This window comes from Notolepis coatsorum (genome assembly GCF_963971535.1).
Source record: "Notolepis coatsorum genome assembly, chromosome: 1".
In the NCBI taxonomy this organism is placed as follows: Eukaryota; Metazoa; Chordata; class Actinopteri; order Aulopiformes; family Paralepididae; genus Notolepis; species Notolepis coatsorum.
Window position 1 is genome coordinate 185,986,539 of NC_140165.1, and position 22,930 is coordinate 186,009,468.

General features: G+C 44.9%; 1 protein-coding gene across 3 annotated transcripts in view; it reads right to left on the minus strand.

Moving 5' to 3' along the window:
• LOC311233175 (uncharacterized protein) overlaps positions 1–22,930 on the minus strand; it is a 64,590-nt gene that overhangs the window by 30,313 nt on the left and 11,347 nt on the right. For 2 of the 3 annotated variants that reach the window (XM_084320072.1, XM_084320070.1), the window contains exons 4-13: positions 20,596–20,672; positions 20,334–20,416; positions 19,828–19,899; positions 19,104–19,197; positions 18,772–18,907; positions 17,349–17,485; positions 10,815–10,926; positions 6,952–7,069; positions 5,158–5,298; positions 2,285–2,398 (exon numbers count right to left, since the gene is read on the minus strand). In XM_084320072.1, the coding sequence (XP_084176198.1) occupies positions 2,285–2,398; positions 5,158–5,298; positions 6,952–7,069; positions 10,815–10,926; positions 17,349–17,485; positions 18,772–18,907; positions 19,104–19,197; positions 19,828–19,899; positions 20,334–20,416; positions 20,596–20,672 (1,084 nt within the window). The remainder of the gene's footprint in view (positions 1–2,284; positions 2,399–5,157; positions 5,299–6,951; positions 7,070–10,814; positions 10,927–17,348; positions 17,486–18,771; positions 18,908–19,103; positions 19,198–19,827; positions 19,900–20,333; positions 20,417–20,595; positions 20,673–22,930) is intronic. The other variant, XM_084320071.1, reaches the window with a different exon arrangement.

A 22,930-nucleotide genomic window follows, 5' to 3' on the forward strand; every position in this document is an offset into this window, starting at 1 on the left:
AAATAATATTCTGAGGTTAATGACAGTTGTACAAATATACAAAACATTAGTAAAGGTTGACTGAGTACATAGTATATAGGTAGTGTTCTAATGTTTTATGAGTATATAGGTAGTGTTCTAATGTTTTATGAGTACATAGTATCTAGGTAGTGTTCTAATGTTTTACGAGTACATAGTATCTAGGTAGTGTTCTATTGTTTTACGAGTACATACTGTAGTATCTTGGTAGTGTCATATTGATTTATGAGTGAGTACATAGTATCTAGGTAGTGTTCCTAATGTTTTATGGAGTTACGGTGTACAGTAGGGCTGCAACGATTAGTCAACATCAGTGATGCCGGTAACGCGTTACTAAGTAACGCGTTATTGTAATCTGATTACTTTCCCCCGAAAATAGTAATCTAACGCGTTAATCTTTAAAAGCCAGTAATCTGATTGCAGTTACTTGTCCAAGTGGCTGTGCATTACTATTTCGTTACTATCTCATCATAAATTCATAATACAGGCGGAATGCAGTATTTTATTTCGTTTTCGACAGTCAAAAATACATTTTGAGCTGTTTTTCTTTTGGGAGTGACGTAGTGTGGCAGTGAAAGGGTTACACAAGAATGTGTCCCGCGGGCCGCGGCGTGACTGGACACTCTGTCTGTGAGTGACTCTGCCTTGGTCCAATCACATTCCCCATCCACAGTCTGCGAATCAGAGGCAGAGTAGGGCGGGTCTTCACAGCACGTCATGTGACATATGCGCCAATCGCAGGGCTCCGTCGTCGGAGAATTCCAGTGTGAGTTTCTGTTCAGACTTCCATCCCAAAACGCTCGTCAGTCACTACTTCACGTTCATATGCGGAGGAAACAAAATACTGTCTACCGCTAAAAACAGCACATCCAATTGCATTGAAAGCATCTGGAATCACAACACTAGCCGACGCTTCGACTAGGTACAGGAGGAATCGGAGGCCAGCCAAACAGCAAAAGAGAGAGATAGTTTCTTTCCCTTTTGATTAATGTATATTTGATGGTGGCAGAGCAAAAGCTCTTATTTGCCAGATTTACAGTTAATTTACATGTTAAAGAGAGACGAATTGAAAATGGGGGACCCTGATGTAAACAAGACGAAAGTCTTTCTCTGGTCTGCATTCCCTTAACAATTGTATGTATTGAGCCGTACTGTACTGTACCCATTCTGCAATCTGTTAATAAAGTTTTCATTCATTCATTCATTCAGACTGATTGTATGTTTATAGAGAGACATTTATAAAAACAATTGAATAGTTACAGTTGATATAATTGAATAGTTCAGCCTGCATTTGTTAGATGTGAATGGATACACTGGTTTTGTAAAACCACTGGCTGGCTGCTCTAATGCTGTGAGCATCATAGACTGTTGCTTTACCATACTTGATGGTACAGAAGCTGAAGCACTAGTTTAACAATTTACGTTATGTGCAGAGAAACAAGTTAAAAACAATTTATGCACTTTCAATAAAGCGTTTAAAAAAAACGGTTGGGGGAACGACGACGACTTCGTAACCTAGTTACTTTCAAAGTAACTAAGTTACTCTGATAATCAAGTAATCAGTAAAGTAACTTGGATTACTTTTTAAAGGAGTAATCAATAATCAGTAATCGGATTACTTTTACAAGTAATCTGTGGCATCACTGGTCAACATAATCGACGACTGCGATCATAAAAAAATCTACAGACTTTTTGCGTCGATTAGTCGCTAAAAATAAATATAATATTTTTTTGCACTACCTATCTTTGTGAAAGTGGCTTCTCAGCTCTGGTCCAGCTGAAGACTTCTTAGCTTAACATAACAGACCGACAGTAAGTTTGGGGGAATTAATGGGATAACTGGGGTTGCAACAAAAGTGCAACTAGGGCTAAAAACACAATGAAATAAAATAATAATAATAATAATAATAATAAATAATATATCCTTCTTAGCAGACTTCTTAGCTTAACATCCCAGGGAACTAATGGGATAACTGGGGATGTTGTTTGCTCCTGACAAGAGTCTCAAAGTCTGGGGTGATGGTAGACAAAGCAACTCTGAGGTCATGCTCAATGTCCAATCTGTTCCTCTGCTTTGTCTTCAGCTGGACCAGAGCTGAGAAGCCACTTTCACAAATATAGGTAGTGCAAAAAATAAAAATGTATATATATATATATATAATTTTTTTTTTTTTATTAGTCGACTAATCGGAAAAATAATCTACAGATTAGTAGACTACCAAAATAATCGTTTCAGCCCTAGTGTACAGGTTGTGTTCTTTCCAACCTGCATAATAGGGCCCATATTCTCTCCTTGGTCTTCAGTCCCGACTCTACTCAGCTCATCCTCCAGAGAGGAGATCTTACTCTGGAGAATCTCCGTCTGTTCAGCCAGAAGGTCCTGACAAGAGAAAATAAGTAAAAAGAAGTCGGTAAAAAGAAAAGACAAACTATTGACCAAAATACGATAGAGACGATGTACACTGATCCAATATGTTGGGACTGTTGTGTGGAATTTTACCCATCGCAATAATAAATCACCCTAGAAATGGCTTAGGTGTTAATTATGCTTTGCTCTGACCTTGTGTGATGTGGTATGGTTTTGGTGTTAATAGGCTTTTCTCCGACCTCGTCTTTGGGTGTTAGCAGGCGCTGTTCTGACATTGTGCACTGTGGCCTGGTTGAGTTATGACTCTAGAAGACTCTCACCTTGTGTGATGTGGCCTGGTTGAGTTGTGACTAGGGATGTCCCGATCAAATTTTTTTGCTCCCGATCCGATCATGTGATTTTGAGTATCTACCGATACCGATCTTTCCTGATCTGATCCAAATTATTCTTTTTTTTTTTATCTTTTTTTCCCCTTCTCCAATACCAATTTCTCACATTACATTAACCCTGAATGTTGACGTTATCCAGGTGAAAAGTTAACTTCATTCAAGCGAGGCATTGCAACCGGAGTAATCTAAAAACTCTGCCTCCAAACTGCTGCTTCATGAGAGCAATGGTGCCATCGTCTGTAAAAATCAGGTGACTGCAAGTTCTGCAACTAGTGGATGTCCCTCATCCTTGACATAAATCATTTGATGTATAATTAAATCAAAGGAAATTAGTTTGTTTTGGCAAAATTCTTCTGCTCTGTGACAATAAATAAATGATGATATGCAATTTAAAACTAAGGCCTCAGTATGAGTTAAGACGTGTACATGGTCATGTTTGTTGAATAAAATAAAAAAAAACTATAAATATATACGGTATATATATTTTTTTTAAATCCAGATTTTTTTTCCCCCCGATCCCGATCTTCTGAAAATCACATGATCGGCCCCCGATCCCGAGATCAGATCAGGACATCCACTCTAGAACAGACCTGGGCATTGTACGGGATGATTCTGACCGGCCCGCAAAAGATTACATGATAATAATAATTATATATATTTTTTTTACTTTTTTCGTTTCATGTCAACGTTCACACACACAATATACGCTTACCTAGGATTTGACTTGATTCAACAACAAAGCAGTCGGGGCAAGCCGAAAACGGTTGATTATTTGGTTGGTTATATGGTGGTTATTTGAAGTTTGGATTTTTTTTCCACAACCGAGGTAGGTAGATTACATTTTTAGAGACTTAAGTACAGAAAAAAGTACCGTTGGGTACCGGTATCGATTCACAGGTACCGGTACCGTATCGGTTCAAATGTGAACGGTACCCATCCCTACTGAACACACAACTGCAGGGCAAGGGCATTTTTGCTCATGAAATGCATAGCCATGTGAAAGCCTTCATGACAAAGTTGCAATTAATTTCAAGGCAACTAGGCAGCAACAATCTCAAACACATGAAAACCCTGAAAGAAGTCAAACCATCAGCTGATCACCGGCAAAGGTACTCATCCATGTTGGGAGCACTGCATGATGAATTTTCAAGGCGTTTAAGATTTCAAAAAGGTTGAGGATGAAATGCAGCTGGTTTCTCTCCCTTTACCTGCAGTGTTGATAGTTGTTCAGCTTGAACTCATTGACCTGCAGTCTGATTCACTACTGAAAGAGCACTTTAAGTCAGCATCACTGCTAGAGTTCTACTCTGCTCTCAAGGAGGAGAACTTTCCAAACATGAGACGACATGCTCAGAAGATGTTGGTTCTCTTTGGATCCACCTACATATGTGAACAGACACTCAGTCATGACGTTTACCAAGTCCAGGTACTGATCCTCTCTCAATGATGAACATCTGGCAGCTGTGCTTCGCATCTCCACCTCAGACATGCAACCTGACTTTGATGGACTCGTTAAAGCTCAACAGAGACTGGATTTCTCACACTGAATGAAAAAAAAAAAAAGAACTGAAGAACACTAAAATGTGGAAATATAACAAGTGAAATGGGACACTTGATATTTTTTTTTCTTTTTTTTGCACAGTTCTGAAAACATTAAATGTTTAATATGGCATGTAAAGTAAAAAAGGCTGCAAACTGGGACACTTTTCTTTACACAGTTCAGTGACATGTCTTGTTTATTTTTGCTATAAGATGATGTGATGTCTTTAGAAAGCTAAGAAAATCCTTATTTCAATAGTATATGAAACTCAAAATGCCCTTTGTTATTAATGTTTCACATTTTGTTTATCATTTTGGAAATAAATTCCATTTGAATAAATGATATTTTTGAAAGCTAACCTCACCTTTTAATTGCCAAATAATATACACTCTTACCAGGGGTCAAAACAATGCCATTTACTGCTTTTTATATAGACATAAAATGTATATTATGCATAATTGAGTTTGGAATTTTGGCCCGGCCCTCCAACATATTTTCAGTTGCTCATTCGGCCCCCTGGGAAAAATAATTGCCCACCCCTGCTCTAGAAGGCTCTCATCTTGTGTGATGTGGCCTGGTTGAGTTGTGACTCTAGAAGACTCTCACCTTGTGTGATGTGGCCTGGTTGAGTTGTGACTCTAGAAGACTCTCACCTTGTGTGATTTGGCCTGTTTGAGTTGTGACTCTAGAACTCACCTTGTGTGAGGTGGCCTGGTTGAGTTGCGACTCTAGAAGGCTCTACTCTCACATTGTGTGATTTGGCCTGGTTGAGTTGTGACTCTAGAAGGCTCTACTCTCACCTTGTGTGAGGTGGCCTGGTTGAGTTGTGACTCTACTCTCACCTTGTGTGATGTGGCCTGGTTGATTTGTGACTCTAGAAGGCTGCTCCTGCTGCTCCACTCCTCCCTGGCAGACGCCTGCGCCTCCCACAGCCGCCTGAGCTCAGCCTCCGCATGGATCAGCTGACTGCACACCTCCCTCATCTGACACACACCAGAAACAGTTAGGGGGCATCAACATTTTTTATTACAAGAGACCTCCTTCTAAGCATGAACAGGTAACAAGTAGGGGTGGACGGTATGGTCTAAAATTTATATCACGGTATAATTTGAAGCATAGACGGTAACTGTATATATCACGGTATCAGTGTTTCCGTTAGAATTTTTTTTTTGCCCGATAGGCAGGCTATATAAATAATGACATCCTCAAGGCATGTAGATTTATAATATTTTAACTTAAAACTAGGCTACTTTTGCGTATACAGTCATTATATTCCAAATAAAATAAGTCCCGAGACTCCGTGCTGCTGCCGACTTTAAATCAAATGGGTGTCTGTGGGCAGTCGTCCGACATTAATAAACAGCAGTCTGTTATAATCAAATTTTTATGAGCTAACGAATTCCGTTATATTGGACATTTGTATTAATTATATCAAGCGAAGAACTGAGAAATTTGGCAGAGAGAGAGGGCAACATTATCGTGGGTTTGCGTGATGACTCTCTCCACCTCGCAACGACTTATTTGCAAAGAGTATGTCACTGCAGAGCAGCAGATTCAGCTGTTTTAAGGCTCTATCTGGGGACCGCTCAACAGCGCCCCCCACCCAACAGCTGAATTGCCAATGGCTGAATTGGAGTACTGCACGGTGCCGGTACAGATGGGTGGGTTATGGTGGATTCTGCGGCTCTGCAGCTGCATATGCTTCTCGCAAAATCCAACATCCAGCTCGCGCTGCCCAGCCGTCAGAACACTACACATCATAATGTTCACAGCAAACTGTAGTTGATCACCAGGTATGTTTTATTAACGTAGAATAATTCATATAAGAAAAACGATAGGGAAATATCTTACCTTTCTCCACTGGTTAAAAATGCCAGGAACTGAAATTGAAACTTGCTGTGCGCCGCGGTGATATGTGTTTATTATGAAATGACAATTGCGTGTTGACACGCCCACTGCGCGAAGCCTCCTAAATAACTTTTTCCAGTTTGCACATATCTATTATCTATGACTAATTCTATCTATTTTTAGGGGCAAATGCGAGTGAAATAGTTGCGCTGTGGTTACATGACGTCATTGCTATTTTAGAGCTGCTCTACCGGTTACAAGGTATAGTCAAAATCCATACCGTAGAGCAAATTCATACCGTTTATACCGTCCACCCCTAGTAACAAGTGGATACTGCTGTATAGAAGACCGACACTTGGTTATTTATCAAATTTCAGTTCATTATTGGTACATTTTCAGTTAGTTAACTGTTGAATTTCAGTTGGTCGATTATTGAATATCAGTGTTTATACAGCATATTGAATTTCAGTTGGTTATTTATTGAATAGGTATATTCCAGGTGTGCCAATTAATTTTTCATTTTAACACATTTGGGTACAAGAGCTCACAAACATTTTATGGCCTCATGAAGTCAGAGCCCCATTCATTGTCTATGGAGTAGCGTCAGATTTGACATCCCAGTGACATCACCGATTGGCGGGTTCCCTCTCCGATTTCTAGCTTTAGGAGAGAGTGGTGTGTACTGACTGAACTGTCCTGGGACACAGGAGGAACACACTGACTGAACAGTCCTGAGACACAGGAAGAACATACTGTAATAAATGTAGTGCATGTTAGTGATTGTTTACTTGGGCAGAGAGAGTTCCATTTTCCTCTGTCAATTGGTCAACTTTCCGCTCCAATTGGGAGTTGTTAGTCTTCAGCTGTTGGTGCTGGTTGATGACCTCATGGAGACGGCTTTGTAATCTAGGAGACAAACGGTTATACCAGATTCACCAAACACAGACAGACGGTTACATCTGCAGGTACACTGCATGCCCAATTTGCCCATCCATCTCTTGCCGCATCTCTCTGCATTCCTTTTGTTTGAGATGGTGACGGAACAGAGTCTTTCTACATACATTCTTACATTACTTCACTACTAGATTTCAATGTAGGAGTTCATCAAATGCACTCTCAAGACTGGATTACACTACATGTTAGGCTTGGGCGGTATAATATTTTTCATACCGTCATACCTTACTGACATAATACCCCGGTATACGGTATGACTTTAATTTCCATCAGCGGGGGGGGGGGGCAACCCGTGTTACCAAGTAAACAAATCACGGAACGATGGCCAGAAGCCTGCAGCATCCTAGTACTACTATCGTTAGCTCTCAGAATGGTAGCCAGAAGCCTGCAGCATCCTAGTACTACTATCGTTAGCTCTCAGAAAGGTAGCACTCCTGTGTGTAGACAACCAGCTCTGCGTGTGCTCGCTCCACTAGTGAGGACTGGTCTCGCCCTCTGCTGGCGCGTGCTGAGTGTGCACTACAACCAATGGTCCCTGTCAAAACTCCGTTTCAGTGTAATAGAAACTGAAACGCATCTGTGATTTTCTAAATACCCTGGTATACCGTAATACCGCCCAAGCCTACTACATGTTCCTCAATGTAAGACTTCATCAAACCTACAATTCTAAACTCAGAAAGACTGCTTTTAGATTTTGTGCTCCCGACTCATGGAATAAACTACAGAGCACTTAAAATATCGACTCCCTGGTGACACTGGGACATTTATATATAAAAAAAGAAGCAAAAAACAAAATAAAAGAGCTTTTACATCTCAACACTTTCAGCGCCAGCCGTTTTATCCATCCTTGTAGTCAATGGGCCACGCTTTAAAAGATAGGGATTTTCACTGTGCGTCGCAGTGTTTGCAGGGCTCTATATTATATAGCTATGGAGAAAATACTATGGCTCATTTGACAGTAACTATCCCTCGTCCAAAATGTAAAAAAAGAATAAAAAAAATGTCATGTATACGTTCGCGTGTTATCCCGTGGTGAATATTGTATAGTGGCGGCACGGTGGTGTAGTGGTTAACACTGTCGCCTCACAGCAAGAAGGTCCAGGGTTCGATTCCCGCTTGGGGACCAGGTTTCCATGATCCCAGGTGGGGTATCTCCCAGGCCTTTCTGTGTGGAGTTTGCATGTTCTCCCCCTCTGTGCTCGCAAGGGTTTCCCCCCCCGATAAGATAAACCCAATGGAAAAACATGCACAACAACAGATCGCTAACGCTGTGGCGTCCTTGACGAAGACGGGCAGGAGCAATTGGATTGGTCCCCTGGCGCGGCCCTCGCCGATGCCTGTCTGCTCCCAGCTGCCCTTGGGGGGAAGGACGACGGGATGGGTTAATCGCATCTGCGATCCTACAAAGAACAATGCATGCGTGTGTGTTCCGGTGTGTGTGTGTGTAACCGTGTGTGCTAACTGCTAAACATCGAGGATAGTTGCATGCCAATTAAAGACCTCTGAACAGGTCCTGCATTATTATTATAGTTTCACAGTGATCCTGGAAACTGCGTTATGGAATGTGAATTTTGCTAAAGGCGTTTGCATTGCTCGCCTGGACACATTACTATTTCCAAATCAAAGGTATATAATAGGTATTATGTTTTATCATGAATGCATCAAAGGGGGGGGGGGGGGGTCCTTTTTTATGCTCTGATCGGCAGCAACGGCATTTTTTTTTTATGATTATTATAATTTTTTTTAATACTACATACGTTGATCGTTGCGATCTATGTGAAATCATTGTTGAATCAAAGTAGGATTGATGTCATATAGTCCTTACCTTTACTAGGAGGTATCCCAAAAAGAATATCCCAATTGTCTGATCACGATTTCCAGTATTGATGTCCATCGAGTCCCTGACAAGAACTGGCACAAAATATGCATGGAGTGTGCTGAACGTGTTTCAAAGTGCTCAGATGAAGCGATTTACTTGGCTTGGTCTAAATTCTCCGCCCGGACCATATACGATGTAACACACAGTGTGTAATAAGGTTTCAAAGGGTAGGCGATACTGCCACCTAGCAGGATTCGGCCGGTATTGCACTCTCTGCGTCTCAGAACAAGTCCCAATGATACACTGCATAGAATAAAAAAAATCAAATAAAAGAAAAAAAACTATGAAAACCCGAGATATCTCGGGGTTTGGTAGTCAACCGCTGGCGAGATAACCTGAGAAATCTCGGGGTTTGGCGCAGAAAGTGTTAATGTGTTTTAATGTAATTGTTTTAACCAATGCTAATATTTGTGTCTTATTATCCGATTTATCTTTGTTATTTTGTATTGCTTTCTGCCTATTGTAATCTCGATCGAGGGTCCGCCCTCAGAGGATCTAAATCAGTGGTGTCAAACTCGAATACATAGTGGGCCGAAATTAAAAACTGGGTCAAAGACTCAAAGGGCCACTCAATATTTATTGGAGAATTGACTACAATTGAACATGTTTTCCCTTTTCTCCAGATTTATAATGAGTATAAATGAGTTAAATATAGATTTTTCATATGGAAACAAACTTACCGGTGTTTATTATTATAAACACACAAGTAACATTTTAAATAAAGATAGTGGCATTTGTCTATTTATTTATTTAAATTAATAAAATTAAATGATTATGCCCCAGTCTATCTGTAGCCTTTAGTTAATTTTCAATGGAAACCTTTTTAACAGGCAACAAATAAAATAAATGAATAATAGGCCATGGCTTAGTGTAGCAAGAAAAAAAGTGCAAACCTCAGTTTGCTATAATCCGATTTACTCTGATGCACATTGGTCACCTGGCATGTTTTCTTAGATGTCAATTCATCAATGTTTGGGGTCAGGCTCTGAGATGAGGAAATCCTCAGGTTTGAGTGAAGGTGTTCATCAGTGAGATGACTCCTGTGTGATGTTTTGTTCAACTTCAAAGAGAAATGTTGCTCACATAGATATGTGCTGCCGGACATACAAAGTATTTGAGCAGCTTGGGTACGAAGCTGGGGCATTGTGTCGGGAGGAGCTGGGGCATTGTGTCAGGAGGAGCTGGGTCAGGAGGAGCTGGGGCATTGTGTCAGGAGGAGCTGGGGCATTGTGTCGGGAGGAGCTGGGGCATTGTGTCAGGAGGAGCTGGGTCAGGAGGAGCTGGGGCATTGTGTCAGGGATGAAACGTGCAAACTGTGCAGCACCCACAGACTAATACTTTGACTCGAGTGTGTCACTACATTGGAGTTCAATCAGGCCCATTTGGAGGTTGGCTGGTGTGTTTTCCACGTCAACTGCAAACTGATACTGAGCAGTTCAAACCTACATTTCTGTGCAGAGTACGAACATATATTCTGCCCCCCACTTGTCTGGAAAAGTCCCGTTTTCAAATCCATTTTTGGGAGGGATGGCTTACATTTGCCGGAGCAGACCGACAGCATGAATGTCAACAGAGGAGGGGACGCTTAACGCGTCAACACACTCGCAGAGCATTCTGGGAGTTGTAGCATTAACGGTGCAAGAGTTTGATTTTTTTTTGTCTGCATTTGATATCATCTCACGGGCAAAATATAATTACACCGCAGGCCTTGCGTTTGACACCCCTGATCTAAATAAAGGATGAACGATTGAAACATTGTAATAAATAAATAGTACTACTAATAAATAAATACTACTATTAATAAAACTTCTTCCTTACGCCTGGTTCTTGTCCTGCAGCTCCTGCAACTCTTGCCCCGCCCCCTGCTCCTTCTCACACTGGTCCTGGGTCATCTTCTCCAGGCGATAGTTCATACCTCTCATCTGGGAATCTGTTCAAACACAGGAACAAAGAGTATGACCTCTTGGCAGCCTCCCAATGGCACTATTTGTACATCTGCAAAAATAATCACATTCTTATGAACTGGAAAGTTAGAAAAGCTCATTGTTTTAACTTAAATAAATGGTTGGATGACTTTCTGATTCTTATAAGTATGGAAAAAGCCAATCATCTCCGTTATGTCTGGATGGGGGGGGGGGGGGGCTTATGGGCCACAGTAAGAGCATTCCTGGACTCACAACACCTTGACCTCTCCTCCCTGTAATACAATGAGATCACATTCACTCAGTCGGTGATGTGAAAAGAGTCCGTTATTTACCTTTCTGTTCCAGAAGAGTCACCCTGTCCACACTGTTACGTCTGGTACTCTAGCGAGTGCCAGCACTTTAACTAGTGTTCTAACTATTGCGACAGTGTCGTGTTATTCTGTTGAGTTTCACGTTACGGCATATGGCCGAACATGACGTTGATGTTCTGGTGTACGTTACAATGCATGCGTCTTCAGTTCAGTAAACACCGACATGCTGGAACTACGTGTTGTCTGATTCTTCCAACATAACATTGGCGACGAGAGATGGCTGAATTATCTATCCCACCCCCTCCACCCTTCCTACCGCTGCCCGGTGAGCCGCCCGTCCCGTGGGCGCGTTGGATTTCCTCGTTCGAGACGTATATCCTGGCTACCGGTTTGGACTTGTCTGCGGTGAGAAAACGTGCATTACTATAGCACTGTTTAGGCGTGGAGGGACAGCGTGTGTGTGAAACGCTCGGCACATTAGACAGTGACACATATACGTCGGTGGTGGCGCTCCTAAAGGGACATTTCGCCACTCCACAGACTGCACTCCTCCGTCGAGTTGTGTTCCGACGGAGACATCAACGTACTGGCGAGTCAATAACGCAGTACGTCGCGGACCTACGGGGCTTGGCTAGCTCATGCAAATTCGGGGCATTACAGGATGAAATGGTGAGAGACCAACTCATATTGAACACCGACAGTGATAAAATCAGGGAAAGACTACTGTTGGAAAATGACGAGCTGACATTAGCAGTAGCTATTAGACTAGCAGTGCAGGTGGAATCTGCTATGAACTGTGCAGCTAGTTTGTCTACCTGCCCCAGCCCCAACAAACACGTGCCAGTAGAGGCTGCAAGCATGCTCAGCTCAAGGGTGTCCCTCCTCAACGTGAGTGCAGACGACAGCGGGGACAATATACTGTTAGCCTCCCAGTCACGTGACCGCTCACGCCAGCCGTGCGGTAATTGTGGCTCCCTTTCACACAACTCCAGAGCCCAGACCTGCCCTGCCCGTGGCAAAGCCTGCTCCAACTGCGGGAGGCTAAACCACTTCCACAAGGTCTGCAGGTCAGCCCCAGCTAGCGCTTCCAAGCCACCGACCACTATCATCCATAATGTCAGCTCAGGACGAGTGCCATTCAAAACATGCTCATTGGTGGTTGGTGACATCACACTGCCCCTCCTCCTCGACACTGGAGCCACAGTGTCTCCATTGAATTGGGCGACATACTCTCAATTCTTCTCCCACAAACCACTGGGCCCGCCCACCACCACCCTGCGAGGCTACGCCGACTCCAAGATTGACATCGTTGGCTCCCTCCAGCTGCCGGTGAGGTACGGAGAAAAGACACTGCCTGCCTTCAATTTCAACATCGCACGCCGAGGGAGCAACCTCCTCGGCCTCGACCTCTTCAGTGGCCTCGGTTTCTCTCTGCTGGACAGGACGCGTCTACCTTAATGATAAGCAAGCAGTGCAAAAATGCGGAAGCATTCGTCACCGCACGCCACTACGGTAAAGCGCCTTTCTTTTCAGGCCCGCTTTGGGAGCTGTCGCGCGGAAATAGGCTGTCTATTGCCATTCTCTTTGACAAACTCTAACCTTAACCAGCTCCTTAACAGCGCCTAAACTTAACCGTTCTAACCTTAACCAACTCCGAAACAATGCCTAACCTTAACCTTAACCATGCCTAACCTTAACCATAGAAATTATATTGCCATTCTCTTTGACAAACTCTAACCTTAACCAGCTCCTTAACAGAGCCTAAACTTAACCGTTCTAACCTTAACCAACTCCGAAACAATGCCTAACCTTAACCTTAACCATGCCTAACCTTAACCGGCGAAAGAATACACGTTAAAAAAAAAATCACGTTAAAAAAAAAATATTTGATGGGATTCGAACTCGCCAGCAAACGAGCCATAGGATCCACAGCCATGTAGTCTTGCCAATTGAGCTATTTCTAGATACTGAATAAGGGGCGGTGACTTATATATATTGAGCTCCGCTCGTGTCGAACCAAGGCGGGATCTCATGCGCATGCGCGGGCACCTCGCGCGAGCACGCCGGCGCACGCACGCACCTGAGCGAGCACGCCGCCGCACGCACGGGCGCTGGGCGGCGGAAAATGAAAGGCGCATTACCGCACGCCACTACGGTAGAATGCTTCCGCATTCTTGCACTGCTTGCTTATCATTAAGGAAAACGCGGACAGGACAGGCTCAGAGATCCACACCGTCACCGCTGTCTCCTGGCAGCAACAGTGGGCGGCACTGTTCAACGGCGTGGGCTGCCTCCAGGTCTTCGCTCACCAGCCCCTGCTAGACCAAAAAGTGACTCCGGTCATCCAGCCCCTTCGCCGCTCTCCGTGAGGGCATCGCCACCGAGTTACAGAAGATGCTGGACGACAACATCATCGAACAGGTGAACGCGTCACCCTGGATCTCCAATTTGGTGGTAGCAAAGAAGAAGTCAGGGGAACTGCGACTCTGCGTGGCCATGAGAGCGGTAAACAAGGCCATCGTCCCTGATAAATACCCCCTGCTAACCACAGAGGAGCTCACCGCCCAGTTCCACGGGTCCAAGGTGTTCTCTAAGCTGGACCTTCGTCAGGGGTACCTCCAGGTGCCACTACACCCAGAGAGCCGCAACCTCACCGCGTTCATCACCCACAGGGGGGGTCTTCCGTTACAAACGCATGGCTTTTGGCTTAAGCTCCGCCCCCAGCTGCTTCCAAAAGATCATGGCCTCCGTCTTCGCCGGGATCCCCGGGGTGGCCATCTACCTCGATGACATCGTGGTGCACGGGGCCAACGCCGAGAGTCACGACGCGAGCCTCCAGTGTCTTAAGTGCGATGGCGAAGCACCACCTCACACTCAACGGCGTGAAGTGTGTCTTTGCCACCACGACCATTGACTTTGTTGGGTTCCGCCTCTCGGCTGACGGCATGTACCCGCTCCAGTCAAACACAGAGGCCATACACAGTGTCCCAGAGCCCACCTCAGCGGCCCAGGTGGCCTCTTTCCTGGGCATGACGGTGTACTACCTCCGCTTCCTGCCACACTACTCAGACACAACTGCACCGCTGCGGAAGCTGTTGAAGCAGGACGAGCCCTGGCTCTGGACGCTTGCCTGCTCGAAGGCTGTGCGCCTCCTCAAGTCCCAGCTCACCTCATCACCAGTCCTGGCGTTTTTCGACCTAGACAGCACCACCCTCGTCACGTGTGATGCCTCCGCCGCAGCCGTTGGCGCGGTACTGTCACAGCTGCACAGGGGTGTGGAGAGGCCGGTTGCTTTCGCTTCACGGGCCCTTAGCCCCACAGAACAGAGGTACTCAGTGGGGGAGCGAGAGGCCCTGGCCTGCATCTGGGCACGTGAGCGCTGGCATATGTACCTCTACAGCCGCTCATTCACGCTTAGGACGGACCACCAGGCTCTCACTACCCTCCTCGCCACGTCAGGCACTGGCCACAAACCGCTCCGCCTCCACCGCTGGGCTGACCGCCTGCAGCAGTACAACTTCGGTTTGCAGTTCACGCCGGGCCGGGACAACGTAGTAGCTGACCTACTGTCACGCGCCATCCCCAGTCCCCCCACGGCCCCGCCCTCGACTCCCGATCGGGATCAGGCTGAGCATGACCTGGTCCAGCTCCTCCACACTCCCCTCCAAGAGACAGTGTCGCTGCAGGAGCTCCAGGACGCCTCGTCTGCTGACCCTGTCCTCTCTGCGCTCTCAACCTACATCAGGCAGGGTTGGCCGGCGAGGACACCCGACGAGCTGCTTCCCTATAGCAGACTCCGGGACGAGTTGTCATGCTGGAACGACTCCTGCGTCGCTCGTGGGCTCTGTACTGTGGTCCCGAGTGTCCTTCGGGCGCGTGTCCTTGCTATGGCGCACAAGGGCCACTTGGGCATAGTCAGGCTCAAACAGCGGTGTCGTGACTTGGTGTGGTGGCCAGGCATCGACAGGGAAATCGAGACCCTGGTCAAGGACTGTACTGCCTGTCTTCTGAGCGGGAAGACCAGGGCCCCAGCCCCGCCCCCACCCATTGGACTGGCCGTCCCAACCCTGGGAGCACCTGCAGCTCGACGTCTGTGGTGAACTGCACGGGGTACCGCATCACCAGCGTTTCCTCGTTGTGGTCTACGACCTCCACTCCAAGTGGCCTGAGGTGGCGCCCGTGGGCTCGGTCACAGCCGGGGTGCTGATTGAGATTCTCGAGTCCCTGTTCACACGCTGGGGCCTGCCCAAGAGGATCACGACAGACAATGGCCCCCAAATGATCTCCCACGAACTGGCCTCCTACCTGGGGGGTAAGGGGATATGTCATATCCGCACGTCGTTCTACAACCCGGCTGCGAACGGGGGGGGTGGAACGGCTGAACCAATCCCTGAAGAATGGCATCAGGGCCCACCTGGCACAAGGGTGCACATTCATCAACGGTCTCCAACAGACGCTCCTGCACTACAGGGCTACTCAACACGCCACCACAGGCGTCTCCCCAGCCTCCCTCATGCTAGGGCGCGAGTTTCAGCTGCCCCTGGACAGGCTGCGCCCTACTCCGACTCAGGCTCCAGCCCACCCGCTTCAAGCCACAGTCAACACACGCCAGCGCCGGATGAACGACCGTTTCGACAGGACCCGACATGAGAGACCACCTACCATCGCCGTCTCAGACTGGGTCAGGATTCGGCGACCCCACCGGGACAACAAGCTCCGGTCATTCTGGTCTGACCCGGTCCAGGCATGCTAGCCGACTGCGCAGGGTGCAGGCTCCCGCTGCCCTGGGACAGGGTGTGCCCGTGGCTATAGCTCTGCAGGACAGACAATTCAATGATGTTGCAGCCCCAGCACCCGCGGCTATAGCTCTGCAGGACAGACAATTTGATGATGTTGCAGCCCCAGCACCCGCGGCTCGGCCTGAGGCTGCGGGACCGCCGCCGTTGGCTGTTGCAGTGCCCGGGCCCCGCCCACTCCGAGCGCGCAACAGGCCTGCACACCTGAATGACTTTGAGACCGAGTATCACTCCTAGGTTGAGTGAAGGGGGGGGAAATGTTACGTCTGGTACTCTAGCGAGTGCCAGCACTTTAACTAGTGTTCTAACTATTGCGACAGTGTCGTGTTATTCTGTTGAGTTTCACGTTACGGCATATGGCCGAACGTGACGTTGATGTTCTGGTGTACGTTACAATGCATGCGTCTTCAGTTCAGTAAACACCGACATGCTGGAACTACGCGTTGTCTGATTCTTCCAACATAACACACACGAGCGCTTTGATTTAATGTAACCATGATTGTATGTGCGCAGTTGCACTGTTCGGGCACACACAACCGGGGTTTTGCTACACTGCAACGCGGCCTTTGAAACCCGGAGTCCAGGGTGAAGTTTTGCGCACACGCCCGGTTGCAGTGGGTGCGTGTGGGCATAGCAACCGAGGTTATTCCCAGTGTTTACAGCAGAGCTGTCGCAATTATTTCCCATGTTCACGGCAGACTGTCGCAAACAATAGCAAGTTAGCAACCGAGCACGGGGTTAGAGTGATTAGAGCAGAGCCAGCTACACCAGTGTTTACAGCAGAGCTGTCCCAAGTAGCGTTATATGAAAATGATTGTAACAAACTTTTGTTCGAAACTTTTGTTCGAAACGTATTGTTGAAGAGTGTTGTGATCGACTGATGTCTGTTGTCGCATTCCTGACCCGACCAGAGTAAAACCTGTAGCTGCGACTAAACTAAACTCATGTGTTGTCAAGTTATTGTTATAAGGAACCCAGTCCAGACTGCATCCCCTTAACAATTGTTTGTATTGAGCCGTATTGTACCCATTCTGCAATGTGTTAAATAACGTTTGCATCCATTCATTATACAAGCGTTAACGTTACATTATTACGTTAGCAGCATGCAGCTATATAATATACATAGAGAATGCCATTCACATTAGCATGTAGCTAACAATACCGGAGATCTTTTGTTTCATTCTCTATGATCCGTTATTTATCTTTCTATGAGAAGAGTCTGTTATTTACCTTGCTGTTGGATAAAAGTCAGTTATTTAACTTTCTGTTCCAGAAGAGTCATGTATTTACCTTTCTGTTCCAGAAGAGTCAGTTATTTACCTTTCTGTTCCAGAAGAGTCAGTGTGCTGTTCAACTCTTTCTCCATGCTATCCAGGGACTCGCGGTCTTGGATCATCTGCCTCTTCATCCTCCTCATCTGGAAATGAGGAGTGTTCATCACATCCTGAAGAGGAGAGCTGCGCAGGAGAGGTCAAAGGTCAGTCACCATCATGGTCTGATCCTACTGGCCCATCCCATCCTCTCACATATAGTCTATGGTCTGATGTATATGGTAATAAATGTATGGACTGATACATAGTCTACTGTCTATTGTACTAAATGTATGTAGTGACACGTATAGTCTATTGTCTGATGTACATAGTACTAAATGTATGGAGTGTGATATGTACATATGTGTACATCAAACAATATACAGTAGACTATACACAGGGATTAAAACAAAAAAATATCTCCTGACTGAACTTTTTTCAGGCCAAGTCTATTCTTATTTTAACCTCCATTGTATTTTTTTTTAATAGCGTTAGCGTTTTAAGGGAGCCTACTTGTAGAGCCTACTGTCCTGACTGTGACTATAGACCCTACTGTTGTGGTTGTTGTGCCAGGCAGGGAGGCTGTGTGCTGGAGAGCGTGAATGCAAGTCTTGTGGCTAGCTTCTGATTGATGGCAAGCTAGCACCCTTTTCCCATTACTTTGAACCATGAACTAAAAGGCTTGTTATCATACAAACAAGGGACTAAACACGTTTCGCAATTATGCCACAACAATGTGGAACGCCCTACCCACAGGATTTAGTGAGACTGTGGTGGTGGGTGTACCTCTGCCCCTCCAGAGGGGTCCGGGGGCATGCCCCCTCGGATTTTTTTTACATTTTAACATCAATCTGGTGCACTTTGAGAGCAAAATTAAGAGGCTAGATCTATGATGATCTTTGTGCTCAAAACACAAAATCGACTAGACACTAGAGCATACATTTGAGCCATCAAAGAAATTAAGCAAAAGTGGTTGCCTGTGTTGAACTAGTTTATTTTTTAGAAAGAAAAAAATATAGACTGGATTACTATTACGACTACCGGTACTACCAGTGCCAATACGGCAAACTTTATATATAATTTTTTTTTTTAATATCAATTAAAATATTATATACATATAATCAAATAGACGGAAATCCGTCTCAAGACGGAACGCTTTAATGCCTGACTATACATATCACTCTCCATACATTACAATATATTGTTTGAAGTTGGAGGGCAGTTATCCGTTCTATTCATTTCACAATCCTCTTCCCAGTGACTCAGATTCATGTAATCACAGTAAAAGTAATTAATTAAAACGGTTAACCACCAACATCCAGACACTCCAAACACAGGTCAGTTCAAGTGGTTTCCCGACAGTGTCTCTTTAAGTGGTGTGTAGTGTGTGGCGCTATCTGATAGAGGAGGTGGTGGGTAGTGTGTGGCGTTACCTGACGGAGGAGGAGGAGGCCACTGTCTGCAGCTCCAAAAACTGGACACTTCTGGAGCGGTGGAAGACTGGAGACGCCAGATTGGAGCCAGAGGGGCTTGATGGGGAGTACGTTGACATGGTAAGAGAAGGAGAGGCTGAGAGACAAAGGAATACACGCTGTAACGGGATTCTCTACAGGGGAATACACTTTAGTCCAGTAGTTGGTCATTAAGGTCTTATCAACTAAGACCTTAATGACCAACTACTGGACTAATTAACTAAGAACGTAAGACCTTAATGATCAATTACTGAAGTGATTAAGGTCCAGTAGGAGAGTGATGTGGGACTTACAATCATTCCTCAGGTAGCTCTCCAGGTCACCATTTAGGGAAACACAACCATCTCTCTCCAACACAAAGCGGCTGGCAAGGGTTGCAAGCTCCTTCTGAAAATATGATGTTTAAAATATCATCAGCCATGACATCTAGGGGTGGGGGGAAAAAATCGATACGTAGTAGTATCGCGATACTTTGCGTGGCGATACTGTATCGATACAGAGACGCCAAGTATCGATATTTAATAATAGTATAAGGAAGTTGCATTGTTCATTTCAATACCTGTAATAGTACAGTAGTCCACACACACACACATGTGCATTCAGTTAAGTTTGAATATGACTGTAATACAAACAGTTCAGTTTGTCAGGTACCGTACATGCAACACAGATTACAGTGCTTACATCTGTCTGCTTGAGAAAATACCATGTTCTGCAATAAAAATGATTGAAGTGAGATGAACAGACTGAACTTTATTTTATTAGATAAAACATGTCGACAGTTTGACTTTGCAGTAGAAAAAAGGCAATAAATTAAATCTGATAAAAAAAAACCTTTTTTCCCCCACAATACTCTGCATATCGCGATATATTTAGTATCACGATAGTATCGTGACGCAAGTATCGCGATAGTATCGTATCATGAGGTCTCTGGCGATTCCCACCCCTAATGACATCGCATCAAACAAGACATGTACTAGAGTTAGACCAACGTGTACTAAGCCAGGAAACCCCTCTTACCTCAACTTTAAAGAGGAAGGTGGTGAAATGGTCACTTTTCATGAGGTCATGATACAACAGCAACAGAATCACCTGGAGGGGAAACAATAAAACCCAAAGCTCCATGTCAGAAATATATCCATATTCATCTATTATCATCTATGTGGGAGATTATATAATTATGATACTGTGATACATTTTGTTATATAAATTAATGATAAAAATGTTATATTATGATACTGTGATGCTACATTTTGTTAAGTTGTGAAGTACTGTTTAATTAATGATGACACTTCCCATCATCCTGCAGTCAAATATGACATTTTCGAGCGTGCCTTCATCATTATTGAAAATAAATCCTGAATATCAACATGTATATTTCCCCCCTCACATCCCTGGTGTCAGTGCTATATCCTGACACACTGAGAGAAGGGTTTGAAGTAATGGTTACTTTCTTAAAATGGATATTCATAATTTTGGAGGAACATTTCCAGATGGTCCAGAGGATGAACAAAGGAGACACCTACCTTGCATATTTCTATTGCTTCTCCTCTGCTGACCTGTTCCCATGACAACGCCGCTGCGTTACCGGGACTAAACTTGCAGTCCTCTAACATGCAACAACAGGAAGACAACACAACTAAATTTAGACAATACAAAGGAATTAAGAAATCCCTTTCCAGTACATCTCTCATTTTGAACGCCTAGTTCTTAAAACCCAAAGCCCGTCCATTCACTTACAGAGTTATCCAACAATGGCCTAAGCTGGGGAGAAATGGGAAAACTCACTTTCCAAGAAGTCAGCGATGAACTCTAAACGATCCTTAATAGACTGGTCGGTGGAGGAAGGCGGGGCTTCTTTTTTCCTGTGGAAAACCAGGATTAGATCACATTGATGGAGTGGATTTCTGACGCACGAATATTGATCACATCTACAATCTAAACACAATGCCACAATTTTACTTTATCAAAAGAGTTATTGCTAATTCGGGGCGGCTACGTGGCGTAGTGGGCAAGGCGCTCACCACGAATGCAGAGACGCTGGGCTCGCCTGTTCGAGCCCAGCGCTCCACATTGCTTTCAGTTTAGCTGGTCGTTCATACTAATACACATTGGCCGTATTAGGGGGTGGGAAACTGATGGGTGGGGATCGGGCGTTGTGGACAGCGACTCCTACAGGTCGGTTGGTGCGCCTGCGCAGTAGAATGAGGAAGTGTCGGGGGCAGCGTGAGCCTCCCACGCGTTACTCCTCGCCACTGAGAGATCGAGCTGCGCAGGTGAAAAGATGCGACTGCTGTTAACTCAAGTACCGGAGGGGACTTGTGCCATGTATGACTTAGTCCACATTGCAGCCGGCTTGTGGAGATGCTTCCACCTGCAGAACCACGTCTCCAGCAGGCTGAGGACAGCCGCAGGCTGAGGATACCGCAGGCTGAGGACGCTCGCTTCCATTGGCTGATTTGGGTCACGTGACCGTCCCACCCAATGGCTGAATTGGAGTGTTGCACTGCGGGCATTGGCTGATTTGGGTCACGTGATTTGGAGCGGCGGAAAGGAACCAAAAAATAATAATAATAAACACTGAACAGACGTAGACAAAATGGGGGCATCTTTGGACACCCCTGCGACTTGTCCTTTGTGTAGTTATGCATATCGGGACCCGATCACGTTGAAGTGCAAGCATCGTTTCTGCAAGTTTCTGGAGTGACTTCGCGACCGGTCCGTTTTATTGTCCCGAGTGGCGGTGCAACACCTCGTACAAGATTGATTGATTGATTGATTGAAAAGTTATTAACAGATTGCAGAATACTGTGGGTACAGTACAGTACAGCTCAATACATACAATTGTTAAGAGGATGCAGACCTGAGAAAGACTGATGAATGAATTGAAAATGGGGGACCCTGTAAACAAGACGAAAGTATTTCTCTGGGCTGCATCCCCTTAACAATTGTGTATTGAGCTGTACTGTACTGTACCCATTGATTGATTGATTGAAAAGTTTATTAACAGATTGCAGAATGGGTACAGTACAGTACAGCTCAACAATACACAGACCAGAGAAAGACTTTAGTCTTGTTTACATCAGGGTCCCCCATTTTCAATTCATCATAACATATATGACATACACGACATACAGATAGACAGTACTGCTACATCTATACATTTATGACATACCAGATTTGCAAATACAGTACGGTTTGTGCTACAAAAAGTGTCCAGAAAAAGAGTGTATGTATATACATACATTGTTAAGGGGATGCAGACCAGAGAAAGACTTCCGTCTTGTTTACATCAGGGTCCCCCATTTTCAATTCATCATAAATGTACAGTTCCCTCCCCCTTGTATATATTTACTGTATGTCACAAATGTAACAGTACTGCATGGTCTGCATCCCCTTAACAATTGTGTGTATTGCGCTGTACTGCATTCTGCAATCTGTTAATAAAGTTTTCAATCAATCAATCAATCCGGGCCTGTGACGTCACTGTACCCATTCTGCAATCTGTTAATAAAGTTTTCAATCAATCAATTAATCAATCAATCAATCCAGGCCTGTGACGTCACTGTACCCATTCTGCAATCTGTTAATAAAGTTTTCAATCAATCAATCAAACAATCGGTCACTGTACCCATTCTACAATCTGTTAATAAAGTTATCAATCAATCAATCAATCAATCCGGGCCTGTGACGTCACTGTACCCATTCTGCAATCTGTTAATAAAGTTTTCAATCAATCAATCAATCAATCAATCAATCCAGGCCTGTGACATCACTGTACCCATTCTGCAATCTGTTAATAAAGTTTTCAATCAATCAATCAATCAATCCAGGCCTGTGACATCACTGTACCCATTCTGCAATCTGTTAATAAAGTTTTCAATCAATCAATCAATCGGTCACTGTACCCATTCTACAATCTGTTAATAAAGTTTTCAATCAATCAATCAGGGCCTATGGCGGTCACGTGTACCCATTCTGCAATCTGTTAATAAAGTTTTCAATCAATCAATCAATCAATCCCGCAGTGCAACGTGACCCAAATCAGCCAATGCCCGCAGTGCAACACTCCAATTCAGCCATTGGGTGGGACGGTCACGTGACCCAAATCAGCCAATGGAAG